At 42.2% G+C, this 26,000-nt stretch overlaps 1 protein-coding gene across 5 annotated transcripts; it reads left to right on the top strand.

Moving 5' to 3' along the window:
* Positions 1–1,780: 1,780 nt before the first annotated feature.
* RBM34 (RNA binding motif protein 34) lies at positions 1,781–25,341 on the top strand. 5 transcript variants are annotated; one of them, XM_025850810.2, is made up of 11 exons: positions 1,781–1,934; positions 2,047–2,221; positions 2,429–2,565; positions 7,109–7,340; positions 8,043–8,102; positions 12,618–12,661; positions 18,688–18,771; positions 18,929–18,992; positions 20,433–20,472; positions 20,718–20,836; positions 25,005–25,341. In XM_025850810.2, exons 1-11 carry the CDS (start codon positions 1,876–1,878, stop codon positions 25,281–25,283), a joined length of 1,293 nt encoding a protein of 430 aa, XP_025706595.1. In that variant the 5' UTR covers positions 1,781–1,875; the 3' UTR covers positions 25,284–25,341. The 5 variants fall into 5 exon arrangements, with proteins under 5 accessions (XP_025706595.1, XP_073735135.1, XP_073735134.1 ...); XM_073879034.1 differs by lacking the exon at positions 12,618–12,661 and having other exon boundaries at positions 18,740–18,771; XM_073879033.1 differs by lacking the exon at positions 8,043–8,102.
* Positions 25,342–26,000: the final 659 nt, after the last annotated feature.

A 26,000-nucleotide genomic window follows, 5' to 3' on the forward strand; every position in this document is an offset into this window, starting at 1 on the left:
GGTCTCCAAACACTTAAAAACCAGTTCTGAACAGCAGTGGGGATCATTTTTTAACTCTCCAACCACAGCTTCTTTAATCCTATTTTCCTCTAGAAATGTGTGCTCCCTTTCATTCTTTTTGAGTCCATTTCTCCACCTTTCTTTTAATTTTAACCTGCTCTTTAGGGATTTCTGGCTAACATCTTGATGGGTTTTGTGTATATTAGATGTGATACCCTGGAGGAATAGTTTGATGGTTTAGTTGTAGAAGTAATATATGTAAGAACTAATAAAATCTGTGCTAAACTGGATGGTCAGGGAAAACCATTGCGTAAGAGTTTAAAGAGGGAGATGAATGAGCATATGGGAATTGTGATGACAGATGTGAGGGTGACACAGAAGAGATGCAAACCTTGAAGGTAACATTCAAGGGAGATTCATCTAGAAATGGAATGTGTGGGCAAGAATGGAGAGGAAGAGTCAGGAAAAGCCAGATGTGATGAGGTTGCAGTGTTACAGATAAAATGATTCTTGGAATAATGCTAGAGTAGGGAGGGAATGGGATTTGGAGACATTCTGAATGAAAAAATTAGGATTTCTTCATTGGACTGTATAAGATGGGGGGAGATGCCTGAATTGCAAATAGGGACAATTGGATTTGTCCCATCTTTTGTGAAATACTGCAAGGTCACAATTAGGGGAAACCTAAATAAGAGACTCAGAAAACAAAACCACGGCCAAGCAGATGAATATTGTGAGTTTTTTTTTTCGATTTTTCTGATGTGGCCTATGAAAGGTCACCTATATCCTTAATTACTTCTGTTAAGCAGCTTTTATTTTATTTTTTTTTTTTAGAAAATGTCCTACAATGTGCATTTTATTCCATACCATTATACAATGTTTACATATAGTTGTAACTCTTAAGAAAATGTTTTTTCTTTACCAATTGTACGTAGTGCCTAAATCTTTAACATGTTAAGCAGCTTTTAGAAAGCAGATCTATTCTGAGTCAAAATTCAATCCGATCTTACCACCAAAGTTCTGAATTCAATTATCTAATTATAATCTAATATTTATCTTTTATTACCTAAAAATCAATTCACTGACATTCATTAGGTACGATAGACAGAAATAGGATAAATAAGACACCCATTTAGACATCTAGATAGAGTGTACATTAACACTAATGCAGTTTGATGAAGGACTGGAAAAAAATCTATTGCAAGTACCTGGGAAATTTTCGTGAGATATCAGAGCTGGACCTTGAAGGATGGGCATGATTTTGCAGGTGAAGGTGAGTAAAGAGGCGGATAATTTTGGGTAAAGGAATAACAAAAGGTAAAGGAATAACAAGGAATAAAAAAGGCCAGAATGTGCGTGTTTGGAGGGAGAGTCGTCTGGAAGTTAGGCTGAGAAAATAGCAAGACTTTTGAGTGCCAAGGATCTGGTAGAATAGAGCAGGTTAGGGCTGAGGCCTCCACTGTCAAATTTCAGAAAAACTGCCAGAGCAATGCAAAGAATATCCACGTACGCTTCACACCGATTCACCAATTGCTAATATTATGTAGCCGACATCCCTGTAACCTCCTTTCTTGATAAACCTCTCTCCCTCCTCATCAGTGATTCAGGGGTTTTCGACCTTGTTTTCCCTCCACTTGGACTGACGCCCCACACCCAGTCTCGCTGATTCTTACTTATACTTAAGGCCTCAAGTACTCTCGAAAGACTTCCTCCACTCCCGAGGTCCAACCCGGTGCCGGAAGCCCTGCCCCAATTCCCCGGGTGTCTCCGGCTCCCACGCAGCCCAGAGCGGAAGGGGCGTGGCCCGAGAGCGGAAGTAGCCGGGAGTCGGAAGTGCGGTCGCGCGTGCCGGCCGCTGTCTAAGGAAGCCTGGAAATGAGACTGCCGTTGGAAGGGAAGAACAAACGGAAGAAAAAGGGAGGTGCGGAGGAAAGGTGAGTGGCGCATGGCACGTCTGCCCGGGCGAAGGTGGGCGTTCGGGAGCTCGGGCGGGCGAAACGGTGGGGCGTGGCGTGGCGTGGCTGAGTTTGTGGCGTCGGTGTCTAGAGACGACCCAGACGACGGCGTTCGCGGGAATCTGACAGGAGACTATGTGGTTGGACAAGTCGCCAGCAGCTTGTTCCAGGGCAAGCGGCCCTCCAGAGACAGCACAGCTCGGCTGGCGTCCCTCTTCAGCTCTTTAGAGCCGCAGCCTCAACCCGTGTATGTGCCTGTGCCGAAAGTAAGTCACCGGCTTCTATTCCGAATGGCCCGTTAGAACGGCTTTTTACCTCGCAGGGCTTGGTTTCTAGAGTGGGGCAGATAGGATTAATTTTAAGTAACCGTTCATTACTGGACATGCATTGGGAGAGAAAATTTGCAAATTTAGAAAGACAGCTAAATTATTGAAAAAGATGAGTTCTCAAACATAACTTCCAATTTTTAAAAGGAGACCACCAAAAAAAGGAAACGGGATGAGGAGGAAGAAAGTACATCCCAAATTCAGAGACCACTCTTGCAAGAACCTTTAAAAAAAACGAAAGCGAAGAAGAAACTTTCTGATGCAGACAAAAAGTTGGCACACAGGTTGGTAGAATTCTCTTAAGTTGATGTTAAATTAGATGGTAAAGAAATTAAGATTTTTGGACCTGCAGTATTCTTTTTTTTCCTCATTTCGTAGTTCTAATTTTTACCAAAAAATTTTTATTATGGAAAATTTCATGTATATTCAAAATTGGAAAAGGATGAGGAGAACCTCGTATACCCAGCATCAACGGTTATTCATACTTGGCCAGTCTTGTTTCCTCTTTACCCCATTCATAGCTCCCTCATTAAGTGGAAGCAAATCTGAGATCTGTAATCTAAGTCTGTAAATATTGCAGCATGAAGAAGAATTTTGTTTTCTTAAACTTCCTAAGTCAGAGATCAGATCTCTGCCATTAGCTTATAAAAAAGTTTTCTTTATAGTTTATTTGATCAAGATCCAAATAGAAGTAACATCACAGGTTCCCAGGTAACTTTCCTCAGTCTGCGAAGCCACTCTCTTCAAGCCCTTTATTTCTCGCTTCTCTCTCCCCAGGTGATATTGCCTAGTCAGAGAGCTATTAATTGCTAACAGTTACTAAGCACCACTTTTCCAACCTCCTGCTTAGTGTATTTATGCACATCCTTAATTTCTTTCCCTTTCTCTTAGAGCAAGGTGTCTTCCTCTTTGTCCGAGATTAATTCAGTCACCTGTTCTGTGTATACCACAGACCTCTTCTGCCTCCTTCAGGATTGTGCCGTCAGGTATAGGCATTTTCTTCTCTTTCCTGTGTCTTTTCTCTGTCTACTGTACAAATACGCTCAAGATTCTCATCCTAAAAAGAGAAATCCAACAAAACCAAACCCTGTCTATAGTCATGCTTCCCTGTTTGCTATCTACCTTTCCCTTGGTCCTTCCCTTCATCGTCAGGCTTTGAGAAAAATGTGATACTTATGTTCTCTTCCTTTTCTGGATCTGTTTTATCTTCCATGAACTTGTAGTCTGATTGTTTGCTTGTTGTGTTTGTTTTTCTACGATCTGGTCCAACTTCTGAAACAGTGCTCAGTGGAGCCATCCTGGCCTAGTTGCCATGTTTAGTAGACGGTAAGCCTGTCTCGTGAGTCCTCTCTTGCATTTCACATGGCTGCTTTTCTTTCTGCGGCTGTTAGATTTTTTGACAGCGATCTCTTCTGAGTCTCTTTGTGCCTTCTCTGTTATTGTGGGTACCTTTTTTTCTGACTGCCCTGTAAATGTTGATTTTCCTCAGGATTCTGTTTGGTCACCTTCTCTGGCCTTTTTTCTACCACTCATTCTGAGCAATCACATTTATTCCCATGGCTGCATCATTCCGATTTCTCTCCTGATCTCTTGACCTGTGAATCTGTTTGCCTGCTGGCATTTGCACCCGTATCTTCTATATGCAGTTGACCTTTGAACAATGGAATGGTAGGAGCAGCGACCTCCACACAGTCAAAAATCCACCTATAAGTTTGACTCCCCCAGAACTTAACTACTGATATCCTACTGTTGACCGTAAGCTGTACCAGTACCATGAACAGTCGATAAACACATATTTTATATGTTATATATAGTATACTCACAATAAAGTAAACTAGAGAAAAAATGTTATTGAGAAAATCACAAGGAAGAGAAAATACATTCATAGTCCTGTACCGTATTTATTGGGAAAAAAAAATGCACTTGTAAGTGGAGTTCAAACCCATGTTCAAGAGTCAGCTGCACCTCAAGTTCAGAATGCTTCAGACTGAGCTGTGTATCTTCATCAAACCTGTTCCTCGGCACGAGTGGTACCACCAGCTTTCCAGTTGCCTAGGCCAGTGACTTGGGAGTCATCTTACACTCTCTCTCCCCTGCGTATCTAATTAGCTGCCAAGTCCTGATGATGCAGTCTTTTAATTAATCTCTTTAATCTTTCTCTCCCTTTCCACCCCTCCCTTTCTCTAGTTGGTCTGTTGTCCTCTCACATACATGCAGTTATAACTCTCTCCTTACTGATCTCCCTTATCCAGCTTTGCCCCCTTCCTAATTATCTTCTGCTCTCTGCCCAAATGATCTGTTTTAGTCAGTCTCTAAAGTCTTCAGTGGCTCATTATTCTCCGTGGGTTACGATGTAAGCTCGTTTGCATTAACAGCCACGGTCCTTCTTGACCTGGTTCCTTCCTCACCATTCTGTCTTGGTTCCCTTCACTCCTGCTCGGTACTTTATATGCCATAGTGGACAAAAAACTCAACACGAACCCTCTCCTTAGTGGAACTTAGGATCTAGTGGAAGAGTAATATTGGTAAAATTTACTGAGCACTATGTGCCAGACACGGCCTTTCCTCCTCTGAGAAGTCTTTCTTGTTTCTTTTATTTTTCTACACCATGTTCCCATTTTATTGTGAACTTTGCCTATCTCTTCAAAGGCTAGACTATTGAAAGGCCTTTAATAGTCTCTTCATCTTTCTATCCCCAGAGGCTGGAACTGAGTAGAAACCCAGTAAATATTTACTGAGTGAATGTATCATTTACTACCCGTGACTGGTACTATCCATTCTCTCCCCTCCTTATCATCCCGGTCCAGGGGCATCTGGCTGGCTTGTTTGGAAGTGCATGTGACTCTTTTTTTTTTTTAATTTTTTATTGTTATGTTAATCACCATATATTACATAATTTGTTTTGGTGTACTGTTCCATGATTCATTGTTTGTTCATAACACCCAGTGCTCGGATGTGAGGGCGATCTGGCTGCGACATCTGTCACCCCATTGATCGCCAGGGTTGATTCGGCTGATCTGGCTGGCTAGGCGGGTGTCCCCTTCCTCCCTCACCGCTCCATGTGCGTCCCTCCCGAAGCTGCGCGCTCGGTCGAAGAGGACGACCTTCCCCGATAGAGGAGAGGACCGTTCTTCGGTCAAGGGTATACGAGTAGCTGCGCTCCCCTGCTAGAACCTCCAAACAAGCTCTCAAGGTCCATAACACCCAGTGCTCCATGCAGAACGTGCCCTCCTCAATACCCATCACCAGGCTAACCCATCCCCCCACCCTCCTCCCCTCCAGAAACCTCAGTTTGTTTTTCAGAGTCCATCATCTCTCCTGGTTCGTCTCCCTCTCTGACTTACTCCCCTTCATTCTTCCTCTCCTGCTATCTTCTTCTTTTTCTTTTTTTTTTAAAATATGTTGCGTTATTTGTTTCAGAAGTACAGATCTGTGATTCAACAGTCTTGCACAATTCACAGCGCTCACTGTAGCACATATCTTCCCCAATGTCCATCACCCAGCCACCCGATCCCTCCCACCCCCCAACCACTCCAGCAACCCTCAGTTTGTTCCTGAGATTAGGAATTCCTCATATCAGTGAGGTCATATGATACATGTCTTTCTCTGATTGACTTATTTCACTCAGCATAACACCCTCCAGTTCCATCCACGTCGTTGCAAATGGCAAGATCTCATTCCTTTTGATGGCTGCATAATATTCCATTGTGTATATATACCACTTCTTCTTTATCCATTCATCTGTCGATGGACATCTTGGCTCTTTCCACAGTTTGGCTATTGTGGACATTGCTGCTATAAACATTGGGGTGCACGTACCCCTTCGGGTCCCTACATTTGTATCTTTGGGGTAAATACCCAGTAGTGCAATTGCTGGATCCTATGGTAGCTCTAATTTCAACTGTTTGAGGAACCTCCATACTGTTTTCCAGAGGGGTTTGGAAATGCATATGACTCTTGATCTTGGGGTTGTGATTTTGAGCCCCATGCTAGGTGTAGAGATTACTAAAAACAAATAAACTTAAAAAAAAAAAAAAAAAGGTCCTGGTCCAGTTCTCTGTTAGGAGTGATGCTCAGATCTCACTTATCCATGTGCACCATTTCAGAATGTACTTTTGACAAGCAGTCCTTTAGTTATTACAGAACTATTATAAATAGGAAATCTGGTTTTCCCTATTGGCCAGATTGCTTTTATGAAGTATTTTGCAGCCTGTATTAACCTTTATAGACCCCCTGGGAGTCCTGCAGTTCCCCTAGAGTTCTAGAGCCGGGAATGAACCTAGGCATTCATAGAGTGTAAACTAAATCTCCAAGAGCTTTAAATGTACCAACTTTTGTTGAAATGAACTTTGGTTGCTCTGCTATTACGTGGCGGTTTTAACGTATCTTCAAAAAATTGAGCTTGATTTTTTCTAATCTTGGGTTTTCTAAAGATACCAGTCACTTTTTGATAATACTGCTTTTTAAATTTAGATATATTTATGAATCATACATTTATATTTGGGAAAGTCAGAAGTAGGTGGGAATTTTTTTTTTAGGAGATCAGGTGAGCTTGGGGAGGGGGTGTGCTCAGAGGGAGAGGGAGAATCTTAGGCAGGCTCCATGCTCAGCACAGAGCCTCCCAACTCTAAGACCCTGAGATTGTGACCTGAGTAGAAATCAAGGATCCAATGCTTAACTGACTGAGCCACCCAGGCACCCCAGGTGGGAAATATTTCTGATCCTTTTGCTTTGCCAAATACTATGCCTGACTTCCATCTTCCATGATTCTTATTTCTTCTTTTATTTTTGCTCTCTTTCTTTTTTTTTTTTTTTGTTGGCATAAAGGGAAAACGCTCTAGCAAGTGCTGATTTAGAAGAAGAAATTCATCAAAAACAGGAACAAAAAAGGAGTAATTCTCAATCTGGTATTAAAGTAGCAGATAAAAAAGTACCTGATGATGGAGATCACACAGTTGTAAATCAAAGAAAGAAAATTGAAATCAACCAAGAAGAGGAGAGATTAAAGAACGAGAGAACTGTGTTTGTTGGGAATTTGCCTGTCACATGTAACAAGAAGGTAAGTGTGTAACCTGCATGTTGTAAAGATTCAGAGATGTTAATAATACATAACTTTGTTTACTCTTCCTTTATTGAATAAGTGCATAATTAATAAGTTATTAACATAGAATTTCATTATAAATGACTACGTTGATCATTCTAGAGATTGATTCCAATATACACCCTCCTCTTTCCATTCCCGTAGTCACTGCCCTAATTCAGGCTTCTGCAAATCTTACTTGAAGTATTGTGGTGTCTGTCCCGGTTTTTTCTTTCTTCCAGCTGTCTCTTCTGTTACACGTAACTAGAACGTAGACCGGAAATAGTGCCTAGCGCGTAGTAAGAGGTTCAGTGAATGTTGTATAAATGAAAGAATACATCCTAACTTCCATTGTGTGGGATTCACTAAACCCGAAATCTGCCCTTTACTTTTATCGTTTATATGTAGTAAAGATTATAAAAGATTGAAAGACAAAAATGTTGTGTACCTTATGGGTAGTAACAAGAACTTGAGTTGTGTTTATATGAACATACATATGTTTAAATTTCAGTAGAATTTTTTTTTGGTCTTCCAACTGAATAGTCAACTATTCCTGAAATATTCTTAAAATAAAACCTGGCAGTAAAAGATTATCAGACAGTGTACTTGATTCCTTTTTATAACACTTATTTGATGTTCTGAAAGTAAACTAAAGTATATATATATACTTTTTTGTTTTAGAAGCTGAAGTCATTTTTCAGAGAGTATGGACAAATAGAATCTGTACGATTTCGTTCTCTGGTATGTGTTCTCCCCACCTTGAAATTGCGAATCTTAAAATGTATTGCATTTTAAGTCATACTTATTAACATGTTGGTATTAGTGAGTTGGAGAAGCACAGCCTTTTGAATCAACAGGTTCAAATCCAGCCCAAGAGAAGAGGTGCTCTTAGTATATAGTGCTGACACTTGGACTCTGTTCATAATTTAATGAGTTCACGTAGTGAAATGATATCGTTGTTGGAGGGTGGATGTGTGACTTTTGTTTGCAGAACAGCAATACATGTTGGGATGCCGGGGTGGCTCAGTCAGTTAAGCATCTGCCTTTGGCTCAGGTCATGATCCCCAGGGTCTTTGGATCGAGTCCCACATCGGGCTCCTTGCTCAGCAGGGAGCCTGCTTCTCCCTCTCCCTTCTGCTCCCCCTGCTTGTGTTCTCTCTGACAAATAAATAAAGTCTTTAAAAAAAACCAAACAAACATTAATACATGTTGAATAGCATTTCTAGAATCCTAGGCATTCAGTACAGGAAGTTCGTGTGACTACTGCAAATAGTACTTACACTCTAAGCATAGGCAGTCCAAGTTTTTATTTATTTTAATTTTTTAAAAGATTTTATTTATTTGAGGCGGGGGGGGCTTGTGCACACACGAGTGGGGAGGGATAGAGAGACGGGGAGAGAGAATCCCAAGCAGGACTTCCTGCTGAGCGTGGGGCCAGATGCAGGGCTTGATCTCATGACCCTGAGATCATGACCTGAGTCCTAATCAAGAGTCAGACGTTTAACTGACTGAGCCACTCAGGCGCCCCAGCAGATGAAGTTTAAAAAAAAAAATAAAAAATCAAGGGGCGCCTGGGTGGGTCAGTCGTTAAGCATCTGTCTTTGGCTCCGGTCATAATCTCGGGGACCTGGGATGGAGCCCCGGATTGGGCTCCCTGCTCACTGGGGAGTCTGCTTCTCCCTTTCCCTCTGCCTGCTTTCCCCTGCTTGTGTTTGCACGCACGCTCTCTCAAATAAATAAAATCTTAAAAAAAAATAAATCAATTTAATGCTAAACCTTTATAGAAATAGATGGTATCTGATTTCACTCACTGAGCACTCTGTAGACCAGTTATAGCCATGCTCCTTGAAGTATGAAATAGCATCATTTTTTTTCTCATTCATATTTTTTAAATGTAATTAATGCATATTAAAATATAAGAAATGTTTATTCCTTGTTTCTAACTGTTCTTTCTCATGTGATTCTCTAAAATGAGGTTTCTCAGGGGCGCCTGGGTGGCTCAGTCGTTCAGCGTCTGCCTTCAGCTCAGGTCATGATCCCAGGGTCCTGGGATCGAGCCCCGCATCAGGGAGCCCGCTTCTCCCTCTCCCACTCCCCCTGCTTGTGTTCCCTCTCTCACTGTCTCTCTCTCTCTGTCAAACAAATAAAATCTTTAAAATAAAATAAAATGGGGTTTCTGAGCCTTGATACTATGGATGTTTTGTGCCAGATAATTCATTGTTGTTGGAGGCTGCTCTGTGCATTAGAGGATGTTTAGCAGCATCTCTGGCCTCTACCCACTAGAGGCCGGTAGCACCCTCCCCACCCCAGCTGTAACCACCGCAGGTTTCTCCATTCATTGCTAAATGTTCCCAGAGGGCAAAACTGCTCACTTCTCTAAAAGTAGACATTTCCCAGGGTGCCTGGGTGGTGCGATCAGTTAATTGTAGGACTCTCTTGGTTTCGCCTCAGGTGGCGATCTCAGGGTCATGAGATCGAGCCCTGAGCCGGGCCCCTCACTCAGCACGGAGTCTGCTTCAGACTCCCCGTCCTTCTCCCTCTGCCCCGCTGCACACTTGGCCCCTGTGTGTGAGCTCTCGTTCTCTAAACTAAATCTTAAAAGTAGACATTTCCCAAGGTTTTGGCACGGTCACCATAATTTTTGTCATGGTATTTGTTTCTCACTCACTTTTTTCATATATATTTTGTCTGCCTTTCAGAGCCCCGTTTCCCCGTATCAGAACGTTCCCTGATACATCCACTTGGCTGTCTTCAGCACCCCTCTGCTCACGTCCACTTCTCCGCGGCCCCATCCCGTGCTGTGTGCTGATGTGCTATATGAGTTCGTGCCACCCGGGCTGCAAGCCTCTTCAGTGCCTGGGACTGTTCTTTGGCCCACCCAGCCTATTGCTGGTATCCCTGCCTATGTTTTAGCTGTGGTTTTTTTCCCAAGAGGAGTCCTTCCTTTCTTTCTGCATTGTTCCACCAAAGTTCTCATTACCTCTTGCCAGAAGAGTTGCAGAGGCTTGTTATGGTTCCTACATTCGGTCTACCTCTGTTCAGCACACCGACTGTCAACTTAATTTGCCTACAAATTCTTAATGGAACTCATGATCATTACACATATAGACACCACACCACACGTGTGTGTGCACACACACACACACCTTGGCCTAGTTTACCTTTGGGGAGCCTCGCCAGATTCTTCCCTGTCCCTGGATTACTGGTTTGTGTGTTGACCCTGCTGTGTACTCTCCAGCACCCTGTACTTCATCATAGTCCTTATGATACTGTTCCGTAATTGCTACGTCGTTTGTGCGCCCCACCTGACTGAAAGCCGTGATTGCAAATACCTGTTTGTCTTGCTCATCCCTGGATCACCAGTACCTGTATGTTGTGCACATTAAACATACATGGAATTGCCTAAAACGCTCACATTTTTCTTGCTGTGAGTGAAATCTGTCCTGGTTCTCAGCCTGACACTCGTCACAGCCTCGTCCCGAGGCCCTTTGTGCCTCCACATGTCGCTCTCCTGCAGCCGCAGAGCTTCCCTCGGTGCTGATCATGCACTTGGCCTTTGTCACGCCTGTCCTTTTGCTCAGTTCGTTTGTTTGTTGGGAATTCTCCTTGGAAGTCTCATTTTGCCTAGTAGGGTGCTGTCTGCGTTTCTGCAGGCAATTAAAATGTCAAGGGGCAGGGGCGCCTGGGTGGCTCAGTTGGTTAAGCAACTGCCTTCGGCTCAGGTCATGGTCCCAGCGTCCTGGGATCGAGCCCCGTGTCGGGCTCCCTGCTCCGCGGGAAGCCTGCTTCTCCCTCTCCCACTCCCCCTGCTTGTGTTCCCTCTCTCGCTGTCTCTCTCTCTCTGTCAAATAAATAAATAAAATCTTAAAAAAAAAAAATGTCAAGGGGTGCCTGGGTGGCTCAGTCAGTTAAACATCCGATTCTTGATTTCAGCTCAGGTCATGATCTCAGGGTTGTGGGACTGAGCCCTGCGTTGGGCTCTGCATGGAGTCCACTTGGGATTCTCTCTCCCTCTCCCTCTCTTCTCCCGCCCCCGCTTCTGCGTGCATGTACGTGCATGCTCCCTCAGATAAATAAATCTTTTTAAAAAATAATAAATTTAATAAAAAGTCACTTATTCAAGTTTTTCTGATACTTTATACCATCAAGTGGTATTTTTTTCCCTCTAAATTATTCTTGTACCTTATGGCCTTATGTTATACGTACTCATTTGTATCTTCAATAACAGGATCTAGATGTTTGCAGGCCTCTAGAAGGCACCCAGTAAATGTGTTTTGATGACTGTCATTCACCTCTTGATTATTCACTGGGCCATTTCTCATGTCTTGTACTGTTAAACTGTCCAGTTGACTATATGTTAGCAGTCTGAACAGGACAAACTGAGAATTTCCTAATTTTGCTACATATCGGATGACTAAGAAAGATTTCCAGAGGAGATTTATAGTTACTGCCCTAAATTAAATTGACATTCATAGGTGGTCCTGGTCGGTGAACTTGCAGGGTCTGTATCTTTTCCCCTTGGTCTTCTCGGTACCTGAGTGTACTGGCACGTTGCTGACAGTCACAGTTGTTGACTTGAGTCTCCATCTCCTCCATAAAGTTGTCCCTCCCTCCCCCCTTCACTGTTAAGTAGCTAAAGGAATACTGTATATGACTGAAAATAAAGTGAGCTTGAATGTAAGGGGGGTTCCCTTATTTGCCCGATTAAAGATACCATGTTGTTGTTGTTTTTGCCAGCTGGCATATATCAACTCTTAGACATGGATGTCACATGGGTAATATGTCTTTACATTATTTACCAATTTAATTCAACATATTTAAAATCCTACAGGATTTACAATAAAATATTTAGAAATGTTGCCTTTTTCCAAGCTTATTTTATAAAAGTTTTCCTTATATTTTTCATGTGTGTTTTCAACATCAGTGTCCCCTCATGACCGGAGACTCCTTTGAGTCATCTGACACAGTTTGAGGGCACATATGTTTACTTCCACCTGGATGGAGAGTTAGTGCCTGAGAAATCTGAATATGGTCCTATAGCATTGGAAAATTTTGTCCTAAGCTGCCAGATCCCATTCATACAACGTTAGGACGGGGCTCAGGTTCATTTTCATTTCATTCATTTCCCTTGAATGTTTTTAATCATATCACATCAGAATAAGGTATTTAGAATTCCATTAATTAAAATACAACTAATTTGAAGTAATATTTCAAATAATGAATTTTCTTTAATACTTTTTTTTTTTCTCTTAAAAGATTCCAGCAGAGGGAACTTTGTCCAAAAAGTTGGCAGCAATAAAGTAAGTTTATAATTACAGAAAGGGAGTAGTTTAAAACTCTCTTTCATTTTGGTTAAAAGTTGAGATCATGTTTTCATGGATTTTTGTATTTGGGTAAGACATCATACTTGACCATTTTCTTATGTTTGTAATAGCATGTAAACTTGTCAGATGTTTGTCTTTAAGCCTTAACAAAAATAGTAGAGTCACAGAAAGTATCATAAAATAACTTACTAGAAAATGTGCCATGAGAAATTTCAAGGATGTTTAATCGAGCATAGTGTTTGGAAAAGAATAAGAGTTTTGTGCTCAGATATTCCAGGGTAAGTCTTAAATACCGTATTTTATCAATTCTAAGGCACACATTTTCCCATATCTTAACATTTTGAAGTCAGAATGCATCTGAAGATCAGGATGCCCCCCATGGTTGCTATTGGCTGGTCAGGTTTTTCCAGAGAGGACTCAAGTTTGCTTCAGTCACCTGGGGGGTGCCACCAGCCCAAGACCACTTAAAGCTCTCTGAAGGTTTGGGGACCATGCTGGTAGTGTGGCTTTGTGGTTCATATTCTTTGTGGTTCATATTTGTGGTTCATATCCACCTGGTGCCAAGGATGAGACATTCATGTTTCTTTACTTCTCATTAATCTTAAAAATTGAAATATAATTGACATATAACATGTAAGTTTAAAGTGTACAACCTTTATTTCTCATTTACTTTCAGTTCTATGCAGGATTTCCTATTAATCTCTAATCTTGGGTTTTTTTTCTAACTAGGACATGAAATAATAGATTTTACAAGCAGAGGTGTATCTATTAGATAGTTATATTAATAGGTACCCAGATTACATCTATATATAGATATATTAGATAAAAGATAATAATATACTTTGGGGGCGCCTGGGTGGCTCAGTCAGTTAAGCGTCCAACTCTTGATCTCAGCTCAGGTCTTCATCTCAGGGTTGTGAGTTCAAGCCCTGTGTTGGGCTCTACACTGGGAATGGAGCCTACTTAAAAAAAAAAAAAAAAAGTGTATGGAATGGAAAGTTTCTCTCCTAGACCTTTTTCCCTAGTCATCCAATTTCTGGCCCCAGGCAGCTGCTATTTTTACTTTTTTGTATAACCTCCTAGAGACATTTTATGCATTTACAAGTTGATACACAAATACGTACGTTCCCCCCACACATAACTTTCGATGCGGTGGTATTCAATATGTGTACTCCACATTTCCTTTTTTTCCGCTTACTATAAACTGGAGATCTGTTTATCAGTGTAAAAATTGCTTCCCTATTCTTTTTTAGAGCATCTCAGTATTCTGTAAGGTATACGATAGCTTGTGTCAACAAACTCTCCACTCATGGATATTGAGCTGTTTTTCCAGTCTTGTGGCCATTACAAATAATGCTTGAGTGAATAACCTTGTTCATGTGTAATTTTGTACATGTGAGAATTACCTGTAGGATAAACTTCTAGTAGTGGAAATGTTTGGTCAAAAGGGTATTTGCATTTGTAATTTTGACTGCTATCCCAGAGATGGTAGTCTATATGTATTCCTACACCTTTATAAATGTATGTTTTTGAGCTTTTCAGTGGTAGGTGAAAAATGGTATTTGTAATTTCCATTTCTCTTACGAGCGAGCATCTTTTCATATATTCAGGAGTCTTTTGTGCTTCCTTTTATCTGAATTATTACTATCATTTGCCCAGGTTTTTGTTGTTGAATTGTTTCTCATTGATCTGTGGGATGTTAAGGAAATTAGCTCTAGTGATTTGAGTTAGCAAATATTTTTCCTTATTTTCAGTTGCTTTTTTGCTTGGAGGATTTTGCCATGTAAAACTTATTTTGCTTTTTCATATAGTCAATTCTTTTAGCCTTGTTTCTACTTTATTAAGGTATAACTTACCTTCAATAAACTGCATATATTTGAAATGTAAAATTTTATGATTTTAGCATATGTATGTGCTCATGAACATACTGAATACTGGGGACCTGGGTGGCTCAGTCAGTTGAGTGGCTGCCTTTGGCTTGGGTCATGATCCCAGGGTCCTGGGATTGAGCCCCGCATCAGTTTCCTTGCTTAGTGGGTAGTCTGCTTCTTCCTCTGCCCCTCCCCTCCACTCGTGCTCTCTCTCTCTCTCTCAAATAAATAAATAAAATCTTAAAAAAAAAAAGATACTGAATACTTCATCGCTCTGGGTATCATCATCCCCACCTGTCCTCAGGCAACCCCTGACCTGCTCCCTGTCTCTGTTGTTAGTGTGCATTTTCTAGAATTTTATGTAAATGGACTCATCATGCAGGAGTTACTCTATTAGCTACTTTTTTTGCTCAGCGTGATGATTTTGAGATTTGCTCATAGTGTTGGCTGTTCAGTGGCTTGTTCTTTTTTTTTTTTATTGCCCAGTAGTATTCCATGGTGTGGCTGTACCAAAATGTGTTCATCCATTGACCAGTTTGATGAATATTCAGGTTATTTCTGGGTTGGGGTTATCACAAAGGTTCTAAAAACATTGGTGTACAAATTATTTTTCTTGCTAAAGTATTTGGAGATGTGGGATTGCTGGGTCTTGTGGTGGGTAGATGTCAATTTTCTAAGAAGCTGCCAAATTAATTTCCAAAGTGGTCGCATCATTTCATATTCCACCAGCTGTGTGAGAACTCCAGTTGCTTCACATCCTCATCAACACTTGATGTTGTCAGTCACTTAATTTTAGCCATTCAAAAGGTTTGTCATGTGGTTTCAGTTTCTGTTTTGCTGATGAGTGAAGATACCGAGTGTCTTTTCACTTGCTTATTGGCTATTTGTATCTGTTCTTTGGAGAAGTGTCAGGTCAGAAATTTTGCCTATTTTCTGGTGGCTTGTCTTTTTTTTTTTTTTTTTTTTAGAGAGAGTGGGGAGGGTCAGAGGGAAAGGGACACGGAGAATCTTAAGCGGGCTCCACATATGGAGCCCAATACAGGGCTCAATTTCACAACCCTGAGATCATGACCTGAGCGGAAATCAAGAGTCGATGCTTCTTAACCAACTGAGCCACCCAGGAACCCTGGCTTATTATTGAGTTGTGTAGAGTTCTTTATTGTGGATGTAAGACCCTTTTTCTGATATATATGTTTTGGATTTTTGCCCCAGTCTGTGGCTAACTTATTTAAAGGTGTCTTTTAAAGAGCCAAAGTTTTAAATTTTACTGAAGATCCAATGTGGAGAGTGCTTTTTTTTTTTTTTTTTTTTTTTGGTGGTCTGGCCGAGGGCAGTGGGGTTCTCTGCTGTCCTGGTTCAGCCTCAGATGCGGACAGGCCCTGTCTATCTGTGTATCCATGCACCCAACCGGCCCTCCCTCCCATGGCAGCCACACTCTGCCTTGTGCCTTTGGTGGGTCTTGTGCTGGAGAACATTTCCTACTCCTTGCCCTGTGATAGGAGGCCTCCCTTCCTCTGGCCACAAGGGTATTCCCTGTGCCCTGGGGGTAACAGACTTTGCTGCCTCTGCCCCAGCAGCTTAGCCCTCTCTATAGGGAGAAGAATCCAGGTGGGGTTTTGTGCCCTTCCCACACTAGCCTTGGCCCTTCTCTTCTCCAGCCCATACCCCCATGGATGCTTTTGGGCTTAGGCCTGCCCTCGGTCATTCCCGGGGACACCGGCAGAGGTCAGTGGAGCAGAGCCTGCTAGTGGGCATGCACCCCTGTGTTTGCGGCCTCTATAGAGATTCCCTTTCAGGCCTAGCCCACACTAGGCTTTAGCAATTTTTAAGTCCTAGCTGAAATCGGTCCAGCTGGCTTGTCTGGCACCTGTCCTGTGAGCCAGAGCTGCCTGCTGTCTCCTCCGATGGGGCTGTCTTTGCTTAGCTTTCAGGCTGCTTGGTTTCCCTTCATCTTCAGCTCTGGTGGCTTCAGCAAAAGTTACCGTGTTGTAGGCTGTCTGGCTTAAGACTGTTTGGGTGGGAATGATGGTATTCCTGGCTTTCTACCTTCTAGGTAGAAGTAGAACTCGAGATGCCATTAGTGTTTTTAAATCATCCATCAAGCTTGATACAAAACATGTTCTCTCCACAAGAAACGAACAGCACTGCATTCTTGACCTCTTCATTCCCTGTGCTCAGCGCGGGGCTTTGATCGTCAAGTAACAGTACAATTAAGAGTTTGTAAAGTCACTTTCCATTCAGTTTGTCTTGGGGTTTGTCATAGTCCATGGCGGGCTGCTATAACAAAGTGCCACAGCCTGGATGGCTTTTACAAACAATAGAAATTTCTCAGTTTCAGAGGCTGGGGAGGCAGAATAGGATCCAGCCTGGCTGCCCTCCTGTGAGGGTCAGCTTCCTGACTCCTAGCCAGGGCCTTGTCACGGTGCCCTCGCGTTTTGTAGGTTAAACAGTAAGATAAACAGGGGCTAGGAGCTCTGTGGGGTCTCTCTTTTTGTTTAAGAGCCCTGTTCCTGTTCATGAGGACTCCACCCTCATGACCTCAGCGACGCCCAAAGGCCTCACCTTCTATTACCATCACGTTGGACATTAAATGGATTTCAACATATGAGTTTGGGGGGGATGCAAACATTACAACACTAGGCTTGCCCTAGGACGTGCTGATGAGGATGTTGTCAGCAGCTCTGTGTTGCAGGACCCGAGGAGGGGCTCTCTCGAGTCAGCTAGGCTTGGTTTAAGTCGTAGGCTGGCCACTCCTTGCCTTGTGATCATGGCACTTCTCTGAGTCTCAGCTTCCTTATCCATAAAATCAGAAAAGTAACACCCATGTCAGAGATGTGAGATTAAATAAAATACATAAAATGTCTAACATGGTGCCAGTATTATATTAGGCATTCAATAAACCATAGCTGGTTTTATCAATATAAAACTATCAGATAGTGTAGCATATAATTATAGAACTGCCATGAGAAATGCTCTGACGTTTCTTAGTATGTTTTTGGATGGTACTCATTTGTTTATTAGCATTTTTGCTACTTCAAAGACAATAGGTTCATGTCTTCAGAGAAGAATCTGTGGTCATTACTAGGCCCTTTTTGCTGATTGTTCACATCTAAATTACATGACCATTTTGCAAACCTAGTGAATTAGTGGGTGTAGGCATTGAGCAGCAATAGCTGCAGTCATTAAAAAAGAGTGAAAACCAGTCATAGCATGCTTCCTATTGAAAACACAGCCCTACCTCCAGTCCTGACAAAGGGGTCCAGTCTGAGTCCGATCACACCTCTGGATCTGGCTGCCAATTTGCCAAGAAATAGGGAGGACAGAGGTACATGTTGAACCATACTGTGGGCTTTCACTCCACAAAGTCCAGGCTTTGGAATATTTGATAGGTTGAACAGTAAGGTAGAGAGAGAAAAGGAGAATCCTGCAGGGGTGCCTAGGTGGCTCAGTCGGTTGAGTGTCTGACTCTTGGTTTTGGCTCAGGTCATGATCTCTGAGCCCTGGGATCGAGCCCCATGTCAGGCTCCCCACTCAGTAGGGAGTCTGCTTCTCACCCTCTGCCCCTCCTCCTGCTCCTCTCTCTCTCAAATAAATAAAAATAAAGTAAAAAGGAATACACATTTGAATGATAAAACTGTATAGACACTCAAGGAAATTTCTGTACAAGTGGGGGTGGTGGTTACCTTTGGAGGAGGGGAGGCACAGACAGAGGCTTTGGGATGGGCAGTGGCTGCAAGGGTATTGGTCTTTAATATTTCTCTAAGCTGTACAGGTTTGTGTAGCTTTTATTTTACAGTAAAAAGGACAAATCAAGTTGGCTGTCACATCTATCTATCTATCTATCTATATATACACACACACAGAGCTACAGCTAAGGTTCTCGTTTCTAGCCTTGTAGCATGGCACGGAGGTCCTGCTTGCTCTCTCATAGTGATGACTAATAAGGCACAGGTGACATGTAAAAAGTTGTTATTTTTTGAGTTGTTACCGAAGGTTTATTAAGAGAGATGAAGCTTCCCCCAGGAATTCTTGTCATATGTGTTGATTGAGAGTGAGTAGGGAACAAGCTGTATTGTTTCAGTGACTTTGAGATTAACAGATTTTATATTGTCTTTTTTTGTTGTTGTATAGACGTAAAATTCATCCTGATCAGAAAAATATTAATGCTTATGTTGTGTTTAAGGATGAGAGCGCTGCTGCAAAAGCATTGAAAAGGTAATTTTACTTATTTGAGATTTGAACAGAATGATTGCCTTTAAGTATGTATGAGTACATGCTTTATTCTTTGGTTTGACTTTAGAGTGAATATTTACAGTTAATATTTGGTGCTCATTTTTAACAGCCATCTTCCCCCTTCATATTTCTAATACAGAAATGGTGCCCAAATTGCAGATGGATTTCGTATTAGAGTTGATCTTGCATCTGAGACTTCATCTGTAAGTAGTACTTGAGTTGTTTAAAGAACTTAACTACAGTCTCAGAGAGAGAAACGTTTTCTTCTGAGCTTTTGCTAGGAGAGGAGTGGAATCAGCAGTGAATGTGAGGGAAGCGGAGAAGGAGACACTTTTGCCCTGTGTGGTCACAGTGTTGGTGCCCAGAGTGGTACAAGGACCTTAGTCAACAGCTTCTGAGAACACGGTTCTCCCACCCCCACCCCCAAATCAAGTAATCAGAGGTAGCCTGCAAGGGATGTTGGAGATCATCAGGGCCAACACCTTATTTCATATACTGAGATTGAGAAAGTTCAGTTGCTCTTTAAACAGTTTTTGAGTCCCTACCCTGTGTCAGGCATGCAGTGCGGAGATGTGTGTGTGTGTGTGTGTGTGTGTGTGTGTGTGTGTGTGTGTGTGTGTGTGTGTGTGTGTGTGTGTATCTATGGTGTCTCAGTTCTCTAGAGGTTCACGGTACAAAGGTGAAGACAGATGGGCTGGTTGTGACACTATTTTATGACCAATACACGGGATGCTTTGTCAGCTTAGGAATGGGACACTTGGGGACGTGCCAGCAAGCAGGGACTTCTTGGGAGGGCTTTCAGGAGAACAGGTGCTCTGTCAGACTTGAAAGATGAGTCAGTGTTACCTAGGCCCAAGAAATTTTAAACAGTATATGTGGTGGGGGCCAAAAACTTAATTTGCTTAGGGAACAGCAAGAGCTTGATACAATTATGAGCAGGTGGAGTGTGAGGAGGAGCGGCAGTTAAGAGTTGCTGTTGTTGGAGAACTAAGAGAGGCCAAATCATGAAGACTGTGGGCTGCCATGTTGAGGAGGGTGGATTTTGTCCAGGAGCAATCCCACAGGTTTAAATGCAGATTTGCAGTTTACAAAGGTCTCTCACAGTGCATAAAGGCTGCGTTGTAAGAGTTCACCACAGAATCAGAGAGTTGGGTCTCAGAGTGACCTAGTTGAGAAATGACGAAGGCCTGGTAAACCTCTCTGGCTTTGATCGTTGACCCATCCTGAGGGCCAGATCCATCTGCTGCCTGTGTTATTTAAATAAAGTCTTATTAGCACACAGCCATACCCATTAGGTTAGGTGTTAATGTGCCATGACGGGCAGAGGGGGGTAGTTAGAACATGGCCGGCAAAGGCTAACATACTTGCTGTCTGGCCCGGTACAGAGAGAGTTTGCCCATCTAGCATGCCCTTCTTGAGCACGGCCATGTGTTAAGAGCTAGCTGTGAACAAAAAACTACTTCCTCTGGTGCTCACTCACTTTCAGGGAGGAAGACGGAAGAAACAATCAAACAGGGGACTAGTGTGTAGTCAGATCAGGAGATGGAGACCCGTCAGATACGTGGGGTAAGGGAAAGAGTGGATTTTAGGATGACTTCCATTTTCTGCTCCAGTGATTTTTATTAACCCTCTTTGTGTTTCAGAGGGACAAGAGATCAGTATTTGTGGGGAATCTCCCGTACAGTAAGTTTGTTTAAACGAATAAAGTACCCATTTATCATTAAAATAACAGGAAAATAACAACTGAGTAGTAACTTAATGTTTTGCTTTAAGATTAACATGAAAAAGCATAGAATATTAACTTGACTGATTTTCATGGGGCTTGCTCTATTAACTATATTATATTAACTTGCTATATTACTTAACATCTCCAGCTTTTTCTAAGGCGATCTTGTCCTTACTTGCACTTTGGTTGAATTTGTTTTTAGAAGTTGAAGAATCTGTGGTTGAGGAGCACTTTTTGGACTGTGGGAGTATTGTAGCAGTAAGGATTGTGAGAGACCGAGCGACTGGAATCGGCAGAGGGTTTGGCTATGTGCTCTTTGAGGTATGGGAGACTGGTGCGTTGTCACTGTCCTCTGAAATGCGCTGGGCAGGCTGTCACTGCTCTTTCATCACTCACACAGAACTGTCACCGTCACCTTCAGATTCCATCTTCAGAAACCTAAACTCCTACCCTGCCATAATAGAGTATTGCTCCTGTAATTGCACCTCACCAAAAGCCATGCTAGTTCCCTTTTTCTCCATATTAATGTCATTAAATAATGTTTTAGATATTGGACATTTAAGGTATTAAATCTCTGAATTTCCACCTTCCATGAAATGGAGAAAAGAATTGACTGTTCATGCAGGTAGAAGGAAAATTTTAGTGTTTGTACAGAATTGGTTACATTTGTCTATTACCCAGTGTTTCATGCCTATTCCTTTAGAACATACATACTATTAGAATATACATACTACCTGATGGCACTTAAGTTTTTCTTCCCTCTACAAGCACCCATTAAAACATTTCCTTTCAGTTTTTTCTGTGTCTTTTATATAGCTGAACTTTTATCTGTGAACATATAAACATACTTTGCAACCTGCTTTGTGTTGTTTCTATCGTGTAAGTATGTTTCATCAAGCGATGTAAAATAATTTATACTGTCTTTTCCCTAATGTTTCCCAACTGTTGGAAATTTGCAGTGTTCTCTTTTTTCCCCTGAATAATGAAATTGAAGTAGTTGTTGTTTTTTTCTTCAAATAGTTGCCTGCAGTTTTTGATTACTTCTTTAGGATAGATTCCCGATAGGCTATTACTAACTAGGTTGAGATGATGAGGGAGCAGAAGGCAAGCTGAGGACAAAGCACAAACACCCTGCAAACCCAGCCCCCCACCTCGGCTGACTCTCAGGTGGTGGCCCACCAGGATATGTCAGAGTTTCTGGGTATCAAAGCGACCAGAGGCGTCCCTCAAATGAAAATCGCTATTGATCACCATCCTGCCTTGTCATGAAGGCAGGCCGGCCGTAAAAGGCCCCATAGGAGATACTGGCGTTCCCCTTGCCTCCCCACGGCATCCTAGGCTATAGGTGGACGCCTAGTGTATGGACTGAGTTTGCCTCGCTGTGAAGGCCATGAGGAACTCACCATTTTTAACCCATGGAAAACACTAGAAAACCAATTTTACAAGGGGAAATTGACCAATTTTGTGATTTAAGTAGTTAGTAGAGGACATTGACAGAAAACAGTAAAGATTGAAATCCATCATGATCTAAGTGACATTCCAACACATGTAGTCTTTACAGCCAACTTCTCTAGGAAACCCGTCCCCAGTTGGGTTTTAATTCAGTCGGGTACTGGTTTCGGCCGGCTCCCAGTGGAGGTCTTCTGGCCTGAAGTTAGCTAGACCAGAGATGGGGAGGGGTTCACATTAGACCAATGAGGAGGAAACCTCACACTGGGAGTCTTAAGATTGGCAGCTGTGCTAGTCACTTAGGTGGCTGTCCCGTGCCCAAAACAGAGGACTTTGAGGACAGGAATGAAGAGAAGGCATCAGGTTTCTGGGTCTTCCTAACATTCCAGCCAGGGTACTAACTTCTGGTGAAAAGGCAGGCTTTCTCCTCCAGGTAGAGTAGCCCTGGGCTAGAGGATTGCAGCCTGAGCAATCAGCATGAGAGTGTTCCAGTAAGACCGTACTCCTTTAAAACCCCTGAAACGAGAGTAAAGGGAGAGAAGAGAAAGTACTCACCAAGTTTGCTCTGAAGCTCGGGAGTCCAGATGAAAAAACTGAGCCTCACGTTGGCAGCCAAATGACATAGTTTTTGGAGTGTTGGTATTGGGGTCCAGAGCCGATGACCAAGAAAGAATTCTTGAGATGTCTTTGGTGCAGAAAGGTGATTGTATGAAAGCATGGGACAGGAAGGTTGAAAGGGCTGCATTGTTAAGTGTGAGGGGTGGCTGATTATATACTTGAGAGTTTAAGGGAGGTAGGGACAAAGGAAGGTGTCCAAAAGGACACTAAAGAAGACTCCCAGGATCCTGGAGGCCTGGCTATTGTCAAGCTAAGGGAGTTTGTTTTTCCCTCCAGTGAGACATTAACATAAAGATAGTTGAGAGTTCCCTGGAGGAATGTTTTACTTTGCCTATCTCAAGTATTTGTCAATAGGCTGCAGGTTATAAAGAAATTTAATTTTATTTACATTCCCTTTTGCCTCTGTTTCCCACATCACTGTGGAGGGGAGGGTGATGTTAGGGCTCTGGGAAATTGAGCCCATAGGTCTTCTGGAAGTTAGGCTATTGGTAAGAATGCTTTTAATCTTGTAAATAACGAAGACATTTGTAAACTGATGGACACTCATGTCCTGCCGGACTGTGATCTCAGTCAGTTAACCATTTGTTTTTCCCTTCCCTTAGTTTTTTTTTTAATTTTTTAAAATTGTAATTTTTTTATTATGTTCAGTTAGCCAGTATATAGTAGTACATCATTAGTTTTTGATGTAGTGTTCAACGATTCATTAGTTGCGTATAACACCCAGTGCTCATCACAACATGTGCCCTCCTTAATACCCATCACCCAGTTACCCCATTCCCCCCCCCCACCCTCTGTAACCCTCACTTTATTTCCTGGAGTCCAGAGTCTCTCATGGTTTGTCTCCCTCTTTGATTTCTTCCCGTTCAGTTTTCCCTCCCTTCCCCTGTGGTCCTCCGTGCTAGAGTGAAACCATATGATAATTATCCTTCTCAGCCTGACTTATTTCACTTAGCATAATTCCCTCCAGTTCCATCCATGTTGATGCAAATGGTGGGTATTCATCCTTTCTGATGGCTGAGTAACATTCCATTGTATATATGAACCACATCTTCTTTATCCATTCGTCTGTTGAAGGGCTTCTCGGCTCCTTCCACAGTTTGGCTACTGTGGACATTGCTGCTATGAACATTGGGGTGCATGTGCCCAGTCTTTTCACTACATCTGTATCTTTGGGGTAAATACCTAGTAGTGCAATTGCTGGGTCGTAGGGTAGCTCTATTTTTAACATCTTGAGGAACCTCCATACTGTTTTCCAGAGTGGCTGCACCAGCTTCCATTCCCACCAACAGTGTAAGAGGGTTCCCCTTTCTCCACATCCTCTCCAACATCTGTCGTTTCCTGTCTTGTTAATTTTAGCCATTCTGACTAATGGCTAAAATTGACTGGTGTGAGGTGGTATCTCATCGTGGTTTGGGTTGTATTTCCGTAATGCCAAGAGATGTTGAGCAACTTTTCATGTGTCTGTTAGCCATTTGTATGTCTTCTTTGGAGAAGTGTCTGTTCATGTCTTCTGCCCATTTTGTGACTGGATTATTTGTTTTTTGGGTGTTGAGTTTGATAAGTTCTTTGTAGATCTTGGATACCAGCCCTTTATCTGAAATGTCATTTGCAAATATCTTCTCCCATTCCGTAGATTGCCCTCCCTTAGTTTAAGGGCAACCAGGAATACCTGAGGAATGTCACACTTATCCCACCTGGGAGTTGGGTTGCAGAGTGTCAGCTTGTGCTTTGTCCTCAGCTTGCCTTCTGTTCCCTCATCAAAAAATGTGACCATGTTTAATACTCTTGCTATGTTTTATTACCAGATAGCTTTTGTTTCCATCGTGACTGCATTGGAGTTACCTTACTATCTCTCTGCTGTCTACTATTACTTGATAAGTTTGTGAAGCCCCTTAACAAATATCTCGTGAATATTCAGGATTGTTAGCATTTAGTGGTTTTATATTGCAATAAAAGAGTAATAGAATTTGGGATCTAAACGGAGGCCCGCAAGGCATCTAGTTCAACGTCTCAGAGACTGTTCCCTTCTCTCAAGTCAGCTAACACAGTGGGGCTTCTGCAGAAAGAGCCTGGGAGAGGCAAGGTTGATTGGTTTAAAAGATTGCATGTGACTAATGTCATTGGCCAAAACTCTCCTTTTACAGTGAGAAAAATGAAGCTTGTTGGGTTGTGACAGGCAGCTGAATGCTTCCGGCGGGGGCGGGGGGAGGGGGGGACGGATTTCTTGAGGAGCATGATGAGAACAATACTTCAAGCACGGTTGCTGAAACCCGGGGGATCAAATCTCGTGGAGGTGGAAATGGGAGGGGTTTCTGTCTATGGGCAAGCTTGAAAATTGCTCTAACCCATTTAGGTCACAATTTTACTAGTTTCCTTGTAGAGGACTTTCTGGTGGAAATTAATATATTGATTTTTATTGCAGAATACAGATGCTGTTCATCTTGCTCTGAAATTAAATAATTCTGAACTGATGGGAAGAAAACTCAGAGTCATGCGTTCTGTTAATAAAGAAAAATTAAAACCAAACTCAAATCCCAGTTTGAAGAATGTCAGTAAACCTAAGCAGGGACTTAATTTTGCTTCAAAAAATGTAGGACCTTCTAAAAGTTTGTTTATTGGAGAAAAAGCTGTTATCATTAAGAAGAAAAAGAAAGGACAAAAGAAAATTGGACAAGCTAAGAAACAGAAAAAACAGAAGTAACCACCCGAAGATTATTTCGTTCCCACTGAGTACTGGGAATAAAAATATGGTAAACCCACGAATTGAGTTTCAGAGTTTTTTATGGATGGTGCGTGTGAAATGTGGAAACCTGTTCAGTTTATTCACATTGTCATAGCACCTTTGAAGCCTTTGTTTTGAGATGTAGGCAGATGAGTCACCAGTGATTTTGCGTTTCTGCTGATGGACTTGAGCAGTGTTCTCATACTTTTGATTACGATCTGTTGTAGTAGCTTTTTTTTTAAATATTTTATTTATTTATTTGACATAGAGACAGAGTGAGCACAAGCAGGGGGAGTGGCAGGCAGAGGCAGAGGGAGAGGGAGAAGCAGGCTCCCCACAGAGAAGGGGGAGCCCGATGCGGGACTCGATCCCAGGACTCTGGGATCATGACCTGAGCCGAAGGCAGTCGCTTAACCAACTGAGCCACCCAGGCGCCCTGTTGTAGTAGCTTTAACTTTTAACTTTACTTTGTGACCAGTACAAACATGATATATTTAACTGACGTGCACTGGTCCTTACTACACGTGTTGCTTTCTGATATATGTATAGTTTTATAGATTTTAGACTTAGGGTAAACACTTAGAATTTTAGTGGTTATGTATTAGTGTAAGTTAGTGGTTATATATTAGTGTAAGTTAGAAATATGTAATTAACACTTCACATGGTTATTTCGAGAATTACTTGGGATGAGACTAA

The sequence above is a fragment of the Callorhinus ursinus genome, unplaced genomic scaffold, assembly GCF_003265705.2.
Source record: "Callorhinus ursinus isolate GAN/ISIS: 27379988/994484 unplaced genomic scaffold, GSC_fseal_2.0 scaffold32, whole genome shotgun sequence".
In the NCBI taxonomy this organism is placed as follows: domain Eukaryota; kingdom Metazoa; phylum Chordata; class Mammalia; order Carnivora; family Otariidae; genus Callorhinus; species Callorhinus ursinus.